The 13,990-nt window shown below is 37.9% G+C and overlaps 1 protein-coding gene across 2 annotated transcripts in view; it reads left to right on the top strand.

The window, feature by feature from the left end:
* The window catches only part of RASGRP3 (RAS guanyl releasing protein 3), a 68,007-nt gene that overhangs the window by 21,786 nt on the left and 32,231 nt on the right, over nucleotides 1–13,990 (top strand). For both annotated transcript variants that reach the window (XM_058668097.1, XM_058668096.1), the window contains exons 2-4: nucleotides 7,849–7,972; nucleotides 10,006–10,204; nucleotides 12,506–12,600. In XM_058668097.1, coding sequence (XP_058524080.1) covers nucleotides 10,135–10,204; nucleotides 12,506–12,600 — 165 coding nt within the window. In that variant the 5' untranslated portion in view covers nucleotides 7,849–7,972; nucleotides 10,006–10,134. The remainder of the gene's footprint in view (nucleotides 1–7,848; nucleotides 7,973–10,005; nucleotides 10,205–12,505; nucleotides 12,601–13,990) is intronic.

Below are 13,990 nucleotides of genomic sequence, written 5' to 3'. Positions count from 1 at the left end.
AATCACGTCCACTTTCAAAGTACAGAATATTTTCATTATCCAAAAAGAAAACTCAACACTGCAATCATTCCTTATACTTGTTTTCTCTGAGTCCCTGAAAACCGCTAATCTACTTTCAGTCTCACTCTTTTGTAGATTTCCTATAAGTGGAATCATACAGTATGTGACCTGAGTGCGACTTCTTTCATTTAGTGTAATGTTTTCTTTTTTATTTTATTTTTCTTTATTATTATACTTTTTAGTAGTGTAATGTTTTCAAGGTTCATTCATATTGTGCCATGAATCAGCACCTAATTTCATTTCATGAATGAATAATAATATTGCATTATATGGAAAAGCTACTTATTATTCACCACTTCATGGGCATTTCTGTTGTTTCTGCCTAAGGGAAATGATAAATATTACTACTATGAACATTTATGTACAAATATTTTGGTATGTACACAAATTTTCCATTTTCTTAAGTATATTCTGAGGAATGGATTTACTACACCATATGGTAACTCTGAGGAAAATTCCCAAAGTTTTCCAAAGTGGCTGAATCATTTTATGAAAACTTTTGCCAAAGTTGAATAAAACTTGCCCAAAGGCCCATACTGAAAGGTAGCAGCTACCTCACAATCCCAACTCCAAATCCCACAACTCGCTTCTAAAATATACAACTTTTCTGGTTTGGAGTCATCATAGAGGGGTGTGATGGAAACCAGGACAGTGGATGAGTTTGCACAGAAGGATTAGCAGAGTCAGGAACTGCTGGGAGAGGTGACGTGTGATAGGTCCCAGACCCAGGGCAGCTCCATTGAGCTGCAGAGCAGGCTGAGACAATCTTCCACGTGCAGAGAGAACATGGGTGCTGATACTGAGGTGCAGACCCGTTCACGTGGAAGGTCCTGGAGGCACATTCACTTGGGTTCCTGCTCATTTGTCTTCATCTGCTCACATTTCAGTAACTTTGAGTTTACTCAGAATTTCTCTTCTTTTATTGCCTCCCAACAAAATCCTGTTCCTCTTCCTTGACCTCTTCTGTTTTTCAGAATTACAAAAAGAAAACCCTAGCTGTCCCCATTTTCTTTCATTTTTTCTTTTCTTTCTGCCTAGATCTACTAGAGTACCCCCAAGATGTTAGTCCCTAGGAGTTGTATGATTTCCGAAGGCTAATTTGGCATGCTCGTGAATCAGCCCAGCAACCTTGAAAATTCAGGAGAAACCCTATATTTACAGATCTCCAGCAGCTTCCTTGTTTACCAAATGTAAATATCCTACTTAACCATTTATGATATTGTTCTAATGGAGAAACCTATTCTAAATTTCAAATAACTATTTTATACACTGGGTGAAAATATTTCACAATTTTAGGGTTTCCTCATATTATTAATTTCTTCTTCTTCAAGAGTTTTTTTAAATTGGAAAGCAGATTTACAGAGAGAAGGAGAGGCAAAGTGAAAGATCTTCCACCCTCTATTTCACTCCCCAAACGATCACAACAGCCAGAGTTGAGCTGAACTGAAGCCAAGAGTCAGGAGCTTCCTCTGGGTCGTCCACATGGGTGCAAGATACCAAGGACTTGGGCTATCCCCTGTGGCCTTCCCAAGCCAGAATGGGAGCTGGATCAGAAATGGAGCAGCTGGGACATGAACCAGCACCCATGTGGAATGCCAGTGCCTCCCGATGAGGGATTGTCCATTAAGCCATGGTCCTGGCCCCTCAAGTTATTTTTTGTTATTGTTCTGATGAAGAAGACAAACTAATATTATTTCTGTCATATTAAAGATGATGAAAGTGAGCTTAGAGAGCTTAAATGGGACCTAAGATGCTTTAGAAAATTTTGATCCCTTATGTTCTCTTTCTTTCTGGCTATGTACTATGATATCTTTTTAGAGGTGAAGTAGGATTAGTGTGAGATGGTAGGAAAAGAGATCACATTGCTTGTTGACATTTGCTCTCCTTTTAGAGAAAGGAAGAAGCAAGTGCTTTTAGGGGCAATATCTGAAATAAAAGAAAATGACAAAGTTATTAAGTGGAGATTTCTAATTTGTGGCTTCAAGCTGTGTAAATTTAATTGGAAACACAAAAAATAATTCTAGAATCATATTTTTTTTTGTTTCTCTGCTTTCCTTTTAATTGGTTCCAATAAAAAGTCTAGCTCCAAATCCTTGCTTCAGAAGTAATTCCAAACTGAGACCTTCCCATCCCATAAAAATTTTGTTAACACATGGGTTGCTAAATAGAAACAAAATGCTTTCATATAAATGATAACAGCATTGTTGCTCATTAAAAAGAGAATTTCCACTATATATTCAAGTCATAATTTGCAATTAATGTCAAACGGACATAAGAAATTTATCTTTTAAAGTTTTTCCGTCAAGGGTGAAATTAGATGATACAATTCATGATAACCACAAAAAGTGTTGTGCAGCCCCCATCCCTTTCGTAATGCTTTCACTCACTGATTCCTTTGTTTCAAAGAAAGCACAGTGGCTCAGAACTCAGTACAACCTTCCTGACCTCAGTCATGCTCCTGTGTCATCCGCTCTTGCTTTAGATATTGTTCTTACTCCTTTGTCATGCAATGATGTATTTCTGAATAGTAAGCTGCTCAGACCCAATTCTGGAAGCATGGGTCTGTAGATCATACCATCCAGCTTGCTTTCTGATGCCATTGGATGTAGACTGTACTATAACACTTAATGCCATCGGTTATCTTCTCTCTAAGGAAGTCTTCCCAGATCTCATTAGGTCATATGTAGTACTGTGCCATACTATGCCTGTGTTCCAGAAATGTGCTGGCCACCTAAAGAAAGGCCACTGGATCTAATAGCTCACTGATTGATACCTGGTTTATTAACACTGTCTTGCACAGTCTTGTGAGCTCATGAGAAAGGGATCTTTTCATTTCCCACCAGTGCCTACTGTTTGACAGGTAATAAACTAATGTCCTTCTCTGAGATACATTTGAAGGCAACATATTTTCATTATGTTACTCGACACCCAAGGCAGAATGCAGGGATACCAATGCCAAGGACTAAACAGAAGTCAGTAACCAGCCCACATCGCCTCTCACAAAGCCTCATTTGCATTTTTTCCATAACAGTACTAAGCTTTGGCAGAATTTTTATCTATTGCTGGATTACTAATGGGTGGTTTGGCCTTCCAGGATTATTTGGATAAAAACCTCAGCACAGGAAAGTGAAGAGCATTCAAAAACATGCTTCTTGCTCTTTCTCCTTCCCTCCTTCTTCACCCTTCTCGTCATCCTCTTACACCATCACCATCACCACCACCATCATCATTGTCATCACATTTGTTCTGTAGCAAATGGAACTACTGACGGAGTAAGTAAATGTGATATTAGTGCAGAGTATTCGAGGACAGATCCTTCCAAAATGCGGCACTCTAGCAAGATTTCTGTAGGTATATATAAGTATCTTCAGGAGAGGAAAACATTGATCTTAAAAAAAAAAATAAAGTTTCCACAACTCTAAAACTTTAACTTCTAGTTCTGGGTCTCATCTGCGGATGTTATACAATTTGAATCCTGGCATTGTTATGATAAGCTGTAATTTTTCAATACAATAAGACATATTCATATGGGAACCATCTGAGTGTAAGTGTCTAGAATGTGTATATATCACTTATCTTCCATGTTCAGCTCTAACCAAATGCTAGGAAAACACCCTCTTGTTTGGATTTTGACATTTCATGTTATTTATTATTCAAGCTTCAAGAATCATTTCTCATTCAACTTATATCAGGGAGATAAGTGTAAATATGTTAGATGACTGCCAATGTTAAATACTAGTAACCAAGAAAGGAAATAAAATATAGCTAAACTTTGCTACTTGATTTTTGCCAAAAACAAATAAACAAACAAATAAGCAAAACACCCAAACAAATCAAAATGTGATGAGGCCTTGTGAAGTGAGCTTGGAGCTGGTTGTTGACTTTTATTCTGTACTTGGTTCCCTGAAGAGCCAAGTTTTCTGAAATAATGAAAAGTATTCATCTTCAAACAACAGGGCCAGTGATAGAATGCCTAGGAACTAAGCACGGGGAATACTTAACATTTATTCTAGACAAAACTTAGAAATTGATCTAATACACGACCCTTAACAGCTATTATTTGATGGGTAATAGAAAATATATACTTCATGAAGTCTGAGTTCATTTTGCAACTTAACCAGGAACATGATATTGAACAAATAATTTAACCTCTGTATATCTGAACTTATTTCTCTATGAAATAGGGGATAAAAACACCTCTCAGGGTGTTATGAGATTAAACATAATACAGGTTATTATGTCAACTTTGTTTCTGCGACATGCATTGCCACCTACAAGTGGTAATTGTAGATGATATTGTAGAATTGTCTAAAATCCAGGGCACTTTTGGCTACTAGTTCCTTCTTAATTTGGTAAGAGCTCATTACACAGAAAGAAAAAACAACAAAAAATAAGCAAATACAAAAATTTTAAGACAGGAAAATCTCATTTCCAGACCAATGGCTCAATTGGTTAAACCTCTCCCTTCAAGCACTGAGATTCATATAGAGGCTGGTACACTTCCAAGCCAGCTCCCTGCTTGTGGCCTGGAAAAGCACAGAAGAATGGCCCAAGGCCTTGGGACCCTGCGCCCTTGTGGGAAACCCGGAAGAGGCTTGCGGCTCCTGGTTTTGGATTGTCTCAGCTCCTTGCTGTTGCAGCAACTTGGGGAGTGAACCAGCAGATGGAAGACCTTCCTCTGTCTCTCCTTCTCTCTGTAGATCTGTCTCTACAATACAAATAAATAACTATTTAAAAAAGAAACAAACCCTAAAAGTAGACTTGCCATAGGATCCAGCAAACTCATTCCTGGGTATATACCCAAAAGACATGAACACATTGTACCAAAGAGATACCTGCACCACCATGTTACAGCAGTACTGTTCACAATAGGCAAAATTTGGAGTTAAATACGGTGGGTATCATCAGATGAGTGAATAAGGGAAACGTGATAGTTATTCAAAATGGAATATTATTCAGCTATAAAAAGAGTGACATCCTACCATTTTTTTATGGAAATTGAAAAGCGTGATGGGTGAAATCAACAGATATGCAGGACAAATATCACATACTCTCCCTTAAATATGGGAACTAATGCCTGTGTATCCTATTTCTATAAAGAAAGTTTTTCAAAACTTTGTTTTATACCTTTGTCAAACCAATGATCAAGAATATTTCTTTAACACTAATGTGATTCAAGTTTACTATAAGTGAGTGAAATGGTCATTTTTTTGCTCAGTTATTGCTTATACCCATTGCCTATATTCTTACTAAACTAGGATCTTCATGCTTCTCTTGTTAAATTTCTTGTTTGATGAAGAAATAGAACAATCAATTAAGACTAAAATAAAAATCTTTACTAGAGGATTAAATACTGTGTCTGTCTAGTTCACTAGCCTCTCTGGCCTTTCCCCACCCCAAGGATGTCTAGCAGCCACTACAATATGGTGTTTACTGTCTGGTGTCTAACAGATTATCAGTGAGTTACTTTTCTGTTAATGTATGTATGCATTTAATTAGAGGTTTTTTTTTAAAAAAGATTTATTTATTTTTATTGGAAATTCAGATATACAGAGAGGAGGAGAGATAGAGGGGAAGATCTTCTGTCTGTTGATTCACTCCCCAAGTGGCTGCATTGGCCAGAGCTGCGCCGAACAGAAGCCAGAAGCCTGGAGCCTCTTCCAGGTCTCCCATGCGGGTGCAGGATCCCATGGTTTTGGGCTGTCCTTGACTGCTTTCCCAGGCCACAAGCAAAGAGCTGGATAGGAAGCAGGGCTGCAGGGATTAGAACTGGCACTCATATGGGATCCTGGCACATTCAAGGCAAGGATGTTAGCTGCTAGGCTACTGTGCCCGGCCCTTATTCAGAGTTTTACTAATGTTTTTCTTATTGAACCCAAGAACCAAATATGCTTAATAGTTACAATTTGTTTTCACAAAACTTTTAGATTTTTAGAGCTCTTTGTCTTTGTATTGCACCCATGTGAACATAAAGACACATTTGATCATTTGGGCATTAAAGACGTTTTTTGCTTTTTTCTTGAAAAAGAGACCAAACTACAGCTACAAAAGATAATCTTCTGAAGTTCTAATATGGCCAATATTTTAAAAATGAATTATTACATGTTTACTAGATATATTTCACTATATTCATGTTTACTAGATATATATATTATATTTTACATGTTTACTAGATATATTTCACTTACAATCCTAAATTCAGAAAGAACCTTTTTTTTTTTTCATTTTGGCTCATTTCATAGATATTATGTGGGAATTTCATTAGCAGTATCTTTGTCTTTTCCTAATTTTGGGCTGAAGAACTTTCAGCAATTATCATACAATGTTGATGAAACCATTGGTTCCACTATGGATGCTGTAATGCCACTGTTTTTCTTCTTTAATTTTTTTTCCCCTTCTCTAAGCAAACATCTCTCTTCATTTTTGAAAAAAAGATTTTTTTAAGTAGATTAGGATTTACAAAGAGGAGAGACAAATAAAAAGATCTTCCATCTGCTAACCCACTTTCCAAAAGGCCACAATGGCCAGAATTGAGCTGATCCAAATCCAGGAGCCAGAATTTTCCTCTGGGTCTTCCACACAGGTGCAGGGATCCAAAACTTTGGGCCATCCGCAACGGCTTTCCCAAGCCACAAGCAGGGAGCTGGAAGGGATGTGGAGCAGCTGGGGCATGAACCAGTACCCACACAGGATATTGGTGCTTGCAGGTGGGGATTAGTCAATTGAACAATTGTGCCAGCTCCTCTTCCTGTCAGTTCTCCAAACTGGTTCTCTATTTCAATTTAAGTTCTCAAGTAAAAAGCCTTAAATATGGGAAGGGAACAAGAGACATATCTAAATATTTGCATAAGGGAGACATCTTCTTTTACCTGTAGTGTTTTACAGACTTCGTAGTGGGTTCACTTAATGTGACCTCGCTCATTCTTTAAGTCGTCTTGTAAATAAATAGGTATAATAACACTGTTACGTGAAGCAAAGACTTTCCCCATTTGGTTACCTAATGTCAAGACCCAGTTTTTGAAAACTTGACTTCTCTATCTGAATCCAGGGCTTAGGATGCTATTTTTTTTTCTGTTAACAGATAATTGCACGCGAATACCTCTCATTTATCATTCCTAGGGTTGGGACTGCTTTGCCATTCTAGATAACCCTTGAATAATTTGGTTTTTGTATGAAGGAGGCTTTACAAGTCAATTTAATCAACGTCCTTGCTATAAAAACATATCATGGTCTTTGAAACGACACCTAACAAAATTCTACTGCCCCTTTAAAATGAGAACTTCTCTTTCAAGATAGGTCAAACTGTCTATACTACAGCAAGTCCTAACCTACTCGGAGACTGAACAATCTGAATTAAGATAGCATTGACATTCATATGGAGACCATTAGAAGCAACTTAGGGGCAGAGTTTGAAGATCCCTGTGCCAAAATGTGTGAAGGATTCACCAACTTTCTAAAATCAATGTTTGGAAATCCTTAATGAATAATCCACTTATGAATATATTTAGATTAAGATAATATTTTACACAATGTGTACAAAACTTTGTTTGAGCACATATGTAGATCTGTAATGTGTGGATTTTTAAAAAAATATTTGCTTATAAAACCATTTTATTAAACAATTATTTTGAATAGTACTTTCCATTTTTAATTGGTTTTGTGTGTGAAGTCTAGACAAATTTTGAGAACAAACGAAAGCTCAAAGCTTTTGCAAATGCTTTGACACAATTGTAGATTCTTTGGGATTTCAATGATTTAACTCAAATTTTCTTTTAGTTCTTTTGTCAGATTCTGAAAATATCATTCAAATTGACTAAACAAGCTCTACAAACTGCTTCCTCCATGCATTTGCCAATGGTGGTAACTGTCCTTAAACTTGTTTCAGAGCTGGAAATTTGTATAAAAACAATAGGTAAGTATTTCTTTAAATTACTGTAGGTTGTGTAAGAAAACTACTCCCTTCCCCCACTCCCCAACTAAAAACACGTAGAGAAACTCAAAGAGCTCTGCTATGATAGTAACAAATTATCTTTGGATGATGACATTATGAGTGACCTTTTCTCTCTTGTCTTTCTCCTTGGTGTCCTATTTTAAACCGAAATGAGTATTGCTTTTTACAATAAATAAGGTTTATTTTTGAAAAGTCAGTTGTAGACACAATAAGGTCCACACATATGAAATGAGATCTCAGGTGAATGTGCAGGCGACAATATCAAGCAGAAAAACAGACATAACCACAGATTGCAAAAACAGATTGTAACTAGATAGCCCAGCCCACCTGGCTCATCATGTGTCGGTTTCGTTGCAGATTAGAAATATAACTCCAAACATGATGACAGGTCTTTGGTACTGGTTAATTCTAACCCCTGTTGTGAGGTCAATATCTTCCCCAAACAACTCAGCCCATTTAATTCTGGTTTTGACCTGAAAAAACAGTTTAGTTAAAGTATTCTATTTGGTTCCAAGTAATACATGCAGTATTCAGTAAACAACAGGATAAAAAAATTCTGTTTCAACATAAAACTATTCAAAACTGTTAATTGTTTTAATCTTGAAATTACAGAAAATCTGGAAGGGCTTCCCCAAAATGTCCTAGAGAGGTAGTAAATTCGCATTATGATTGAATATAGAGAGTTGCTAATGAGTCTGAAACACTGGCAGGAATTTCTGTCCTGGTAATAATTTACTTAAAACTGATTTAAATTTGTTAAAAAAAATAACTGGTTAAACATGTATGGTACTTGGTCTACACTCATGCAAATATGCTTGTATTCAAAGTCAGACTTTTGCAGTTTTTGTTTAATTTTATGACCAAGTCCTAATTTTAGGCCTTAAGGATTGTGTGGTTTGAGGTAAGTTGTTGAATCTTCATGAGTCTCATGGTGTTACCAGTAAACCGGGAATAATTACTGCCTCACAGCATTATCACATGGCTAAAACTGAGTAAAAGATGTCAAGCATTTGGTGTGTAATATATAGGTATTCATTAAATTATTGCTAATGCTTTACTGCTAATTAAGGTGTTATTTACTCTGGTTTCTCTTCAGATCGTATAAATCTTTCGCCTTTTACTAATTAAGGTGTTACCGTTACAGAAACTAAACAAATAGAAGCTTCACCGCTGAGCATTAATAATGTCCATAAAATATTTTTAATGCTCACAATATATTTATAAATGTACTGAGAATAATATTTAGACATTTTATTTTATTTATTTGCTTGAAAGGCTGAGTAACACACACAGACACAGAGAGAAATCTTTCATATACTGGCTCACACTCCAAACAGTCATAGCAGCCAGTTCTGGGCCAGAATGAAACTAGGAGCCAAAAACTACACTTCAGTTTCCCACATGTGTGTCAGGTGCCTAACTTCTTGGGTCACCTTCTGCTGCCTTCCCAGGTGTATTAGCAGTAAGCAGGATTGTACGTGGGGCAGCTGAGACTCAAGTTGGCACTTTGATATGGGATTCTGCATTCCAAATTATGGATTAACTTGCTATGTCAAATATGGTCCTGCAAAGGCCAAGACTGAACCTGGGAGCCAGGAATTCAATCTAGGCGTGGATGGCAGGACTCCAGTTACTTGAGCTGTCATTGCTACCTCCAAGGGTCTCCACTGGCAGAAAGCTAAAGTCAAGAGTTAGAGCTGGGAACTGAACCCAAGGATTCCCATGTAAGATGAAGGCATCGTAAGGCCTAAATTAGAAGTCTACTGCTCATGTATAATAGCTTAGATATTTTACTCTGTAAGAATATGAAGAAAATGTTCAATGTTGTATGTAAAAAGTTGTGGATGTGAAGGGATAGTTCAGCAGACATTTTGCCAGTGTGGGTGGCTGATCTGATTTATCGCTTTGATACTTTTGTCTCTATTAGATATAGCGAATGGAAGTCATGATTGTTGCAGATAGGAAAGTAATGCTTTGTTTTCTTGTTTACTCAGAATTTTCTTGAAGTACAACTAACAACAAAGGCTACAACTCAGCAATAACATCACCCATGTACATGATTATGGAGATGGTCTATTTGATGCTGAAAATGTCTCTAGTTTTTTGACGGTGGCTAAACAACCATGGGGTCAAGTGGACTTGGAAAAGCAGCAACACTAGATGAACTGCTGAGCACATGCATTGAGATGTTTGGTATGAATTCCCTCCTGTGTTACTTGGTAATACCACCTCATTCTGTTCAGATACCAGTTGCTTGTGCAATGGCAGTCTATCTCACTATCTTGGTATCTAAGGCCTTTTTGTATTAACTCCTGTCTCTCCACGTTTATGTCCCTCTTCTTTTTTTTCTTTTTTCTTTTTCTTTTTTTAATGTTTAATTGGTATGGGGCTGGGGGAGAGTGAGAGATTGGGAGGGCGGGAAAAGGTGAGGATACAAGAGAGAAAAATTCTTTTTCTGTTCATTGGTTCCTTCTCTAAATGCCTGCAAAATGTGTGGCTGGGCCAGGGTGAAGTCAGGGACCCAAGTGCTTGAGTCAGGACCTGCCTTCCAGGGGCAGGAAGCTGGGTACAGAGTAGAGCTGGCACTCAAATCCAGAGACTCTGGAATTGTTAGCCCAAGTGGCGACTGAACCTCAGGGGATAAACCCTCTCTATTCCTCTCCCTTTACTGTTCACAGTACTTTTCCTTTTCTTTGTCTTGTCTTTTTTAAAGCTTTCTTTGCTTAGAAAGTGACCTCTTTCTCTCCCCTTCTCTCTCTCTCTCTTTAAGATTTATTCGCTTTTATTGTAAAGGCAGATATACAGAAAGATCTTCCATCTGCTGATTCACTCCCTAAGTGGTAGCAATGGCCAGGGCTAAGTCAATCTGATGCAAGGAGCCTGAAGCCTCCTCCAGGTTACCACATGGGTGCAGAGTCCCAAGGCTTTGGGCTGTACGCTACTGTTCCTGGCCACAAGCACAGAGTTGGATGGGAAGTGGGCCACTGGTATACAAACCGGAGCCCATATGATATCCTGGCGCATGCAATGCATGGACTTTAGCTACTAGCTACCGTGCCAGGCCCATGCCCATGGTTCTTATTCTAGCCAAATTGTCTACTTGATATTTCTGGAACATTTTTACAACTCTGTCTGCCTACATGTCGTCATTTTATCCTGTTGATAAAATTCAGCTTGAGAGATCACCCCAGATATTATGTTAGACGATTGCCGCATAGTTTACGTTGTAATTAATTCTTGGTTTGCTTCTGGTTTTGCTTGTTTACTTAGACAAGTATGGGTTGTAGAATTCACTACATTCTCTGTGTGCATGTGTTTTATTATTTATTATTTTTTAAAGATTTATTTAGGACCCGGCGGCGTGGCCTAGCGGCTAAAGTCCTTGCCTTGAAAGCGCCAGAATCCCATATGGGTGCCAGTTCTAATCCCTTCAGCCCCACTTCCCATCCAGCTCCCTGCTTGTGGCCTGGGAAAGCAGTTAAGGATGGCCCAAAGCCTTAGCATCCTGCGTCCGTGGGAGACCTGGAAAAGGTTCCTGGCTCTTGGCTTTGGATTGGCTCAGCACAGGCCGTTGCAGCTCACTTGGAGAGCGAGTCATTGGATGGAAGATATTTCTCTCTATCTCTTCTCCTCTCTGTATATCTGACTTTGTAATAAAAAAAAGATTTATTTGTTTTTATTGGAAAGTCAGATTTATAGAGTGAAGGAGAGACAGAAAGATCTTCCATGTGCTGGTTCACTGCCCAAGTAGCAGCAATAGCTGGAGCTGAGCTGATCCGAAGCCAGGAGCCAGTAGTTTCTTCTGAGTCTCCCATGTGGGTGCAGGGTCCCAAGGCTTTGGGCCATCTTCAACTGCTTTGCCAGGCCACAAGCAGGGAGCTGGATGGGAACCGGAGTACTCAGAATACAACCCGGCGCCCATATGGGAGCCTGGGATTGCAAGCCAGGACTTTAGCTGCTAGGCTACTATGCCCAGCCCTATGTGTGTATGTTTTATATCTCCTACTAGATTATAGACTTCGCAGCTGTGTTCTTTTTACACTGTTGTGATCTTAGCATTTCACATTATTCCTTGAGCAATCAGCAATCAGAGTCGCATAGGAGTTGTTTAATTGGAATTCAACTTAGGATATAGGAATCAAAATTACAATAAAGCATAATTTTCAGATAAAATACACATTGACCAGTTAAATTTGAATTTCAGATAAATATGTATTTCCTAAATAATATCTGGGACATTCCTATACTTAAAAATTAAAGATCATTTTAACTTAATTATATATGCTATATTTTGATTTGTTAAGCCTGTGAAGTGTAAACCAGATAAAAGGTGGCTAATTGCTAATTTGTTAACAATTTGCTGGAGAATATCAGTTGGAGTGGGAAGTAGAAGATATTGGAGTCTCTGAAGAATATTTGATGTTATTGTTTCTCTGCTGATGAAACGGAGAGAGTAACACTGTTATCAAGCTTTATTATATCTTTTTTTAACAGATGATAATGGAGAGCTGAATGACAGTTGCTTGCCCAGAATAGTTCTCCTGATGCACCGCTGGTATTTATCTTCCACTGAATTGGCAGAAAAGCTTCTCTGCATATATCTTTTCAACTACTGTGTTAATATGTATAGCTCTAAATCCAGTTTTATATTTAGATAAGATGTCTACCCGAGGCCAGTAAATTAAGATGAGTTTACAGTGTTTAGTCAGTGATTCAATTCTTCTGTGAATATATATATATATATATACACACACACACACATATACATATACATATACAGATTGATATTTAAACAAAACATCTGGACAATGGACCAGATACTTCACAATGCATCTGGACACTTTGGCTCTATTTGGAAAGAATTACTCAGATGTAAAATGAAACAGGAGCTGTAAGTTAAATGTTTTATCTTCTTTGAAACATTTCTGCTGTTAATACGATGAAAAGAATAATTACTGCTAACTCAAGGCCTAATTTATTCCTTCTAGGAAAGCAGAATGATAGGCATAAGGGATGCGTTTAGACATATGGAAGTGCTAGCTTACTACACCATGTGCTCTGTTGCAGGCAAACAGCAACTTATTTTTCCATAGCTCTCCTTGATAGAAAGATGAAAGCAAATATACTAAAGAATTTGTGTGTTTCATCTTACATACAAAAAAAAAAATCACACCAAAATGCAGTAATCAGAAACCCCATTCTGGGAGGGTTTGAGGAGGGGTGGGGAGAATCCAAGTACCTATGAAACTGTGTCACATAATACAATGTAATTAATAAATTAAAAATAATAAATAAAAAAAAGAAACCCCATTCTATAATGAAGGCTTTTAGTAGGCCATCGATTTTGTACATAATATGGTCCTGAAAAGTGGTTGAACACCAAAAGGCTGAAAATACAGAATCTTATATTTACAAGGAACTTTTACTCCCCAAGATTTAACATTTGTTATACAGTCTCTAATGTTGGATCCTACATTCTCCGCCTCCTTCAAACCTGGAGAGGGCAGGTAGATGAGTGAGTACACTTCCAGGGCTGGGGGATTCCAAAAGGGCCAACTGAGGGTTGTGTGGGCTTGCCAAGGCGGCCTGGTCTGGATTCCACCTTTTCACTACAAGGCTCTTCCACCTTCTACTCCTTCCCTTCTTGCTCTCAACATCATCAGACCAGAAGGATATTGAGAGAGGGAAAAGGCTTGTTCATCCTCAACTGAGGTCCCTGGAGCTGAGCAAGATGCTGTTCCTCATGGTCCAAGATGCACTTGGGTCTCTGTGTTAAAGGGAAGGATGGAAAGAATTAACACCATCTGACTCCACTTCATTCGTAACCAAAATACTTTAAAAAAAAATGTGTCTCACGTTGGAATTCTACCTTTAATCTGATGTATGAAACCCAAATATAAAGGGATGTTTAGGTATAATAACGTCTAACCCAGGAAAATACAGATTATGAAAAAATTGGAAGATTGCCAGAAGATAAAA

Source organism: Ochotona princeps, chromosome 8, assembly GCF_030435755.1.
Source record: "Ochotona princeps isolate mOchPri1 chromosome 8, mOchPri1.hap1, whole genome shotgun sequence".
Lineage (NCBI taxonomy): Eukaryota > Metazoa > Chordata > Mammalia > Lagomorpha > Ochotonidae > Ochotona > Ochotona princeps.
This window is presented reverse-complemented; position numbering and strand designations above follow the sequence as displayed.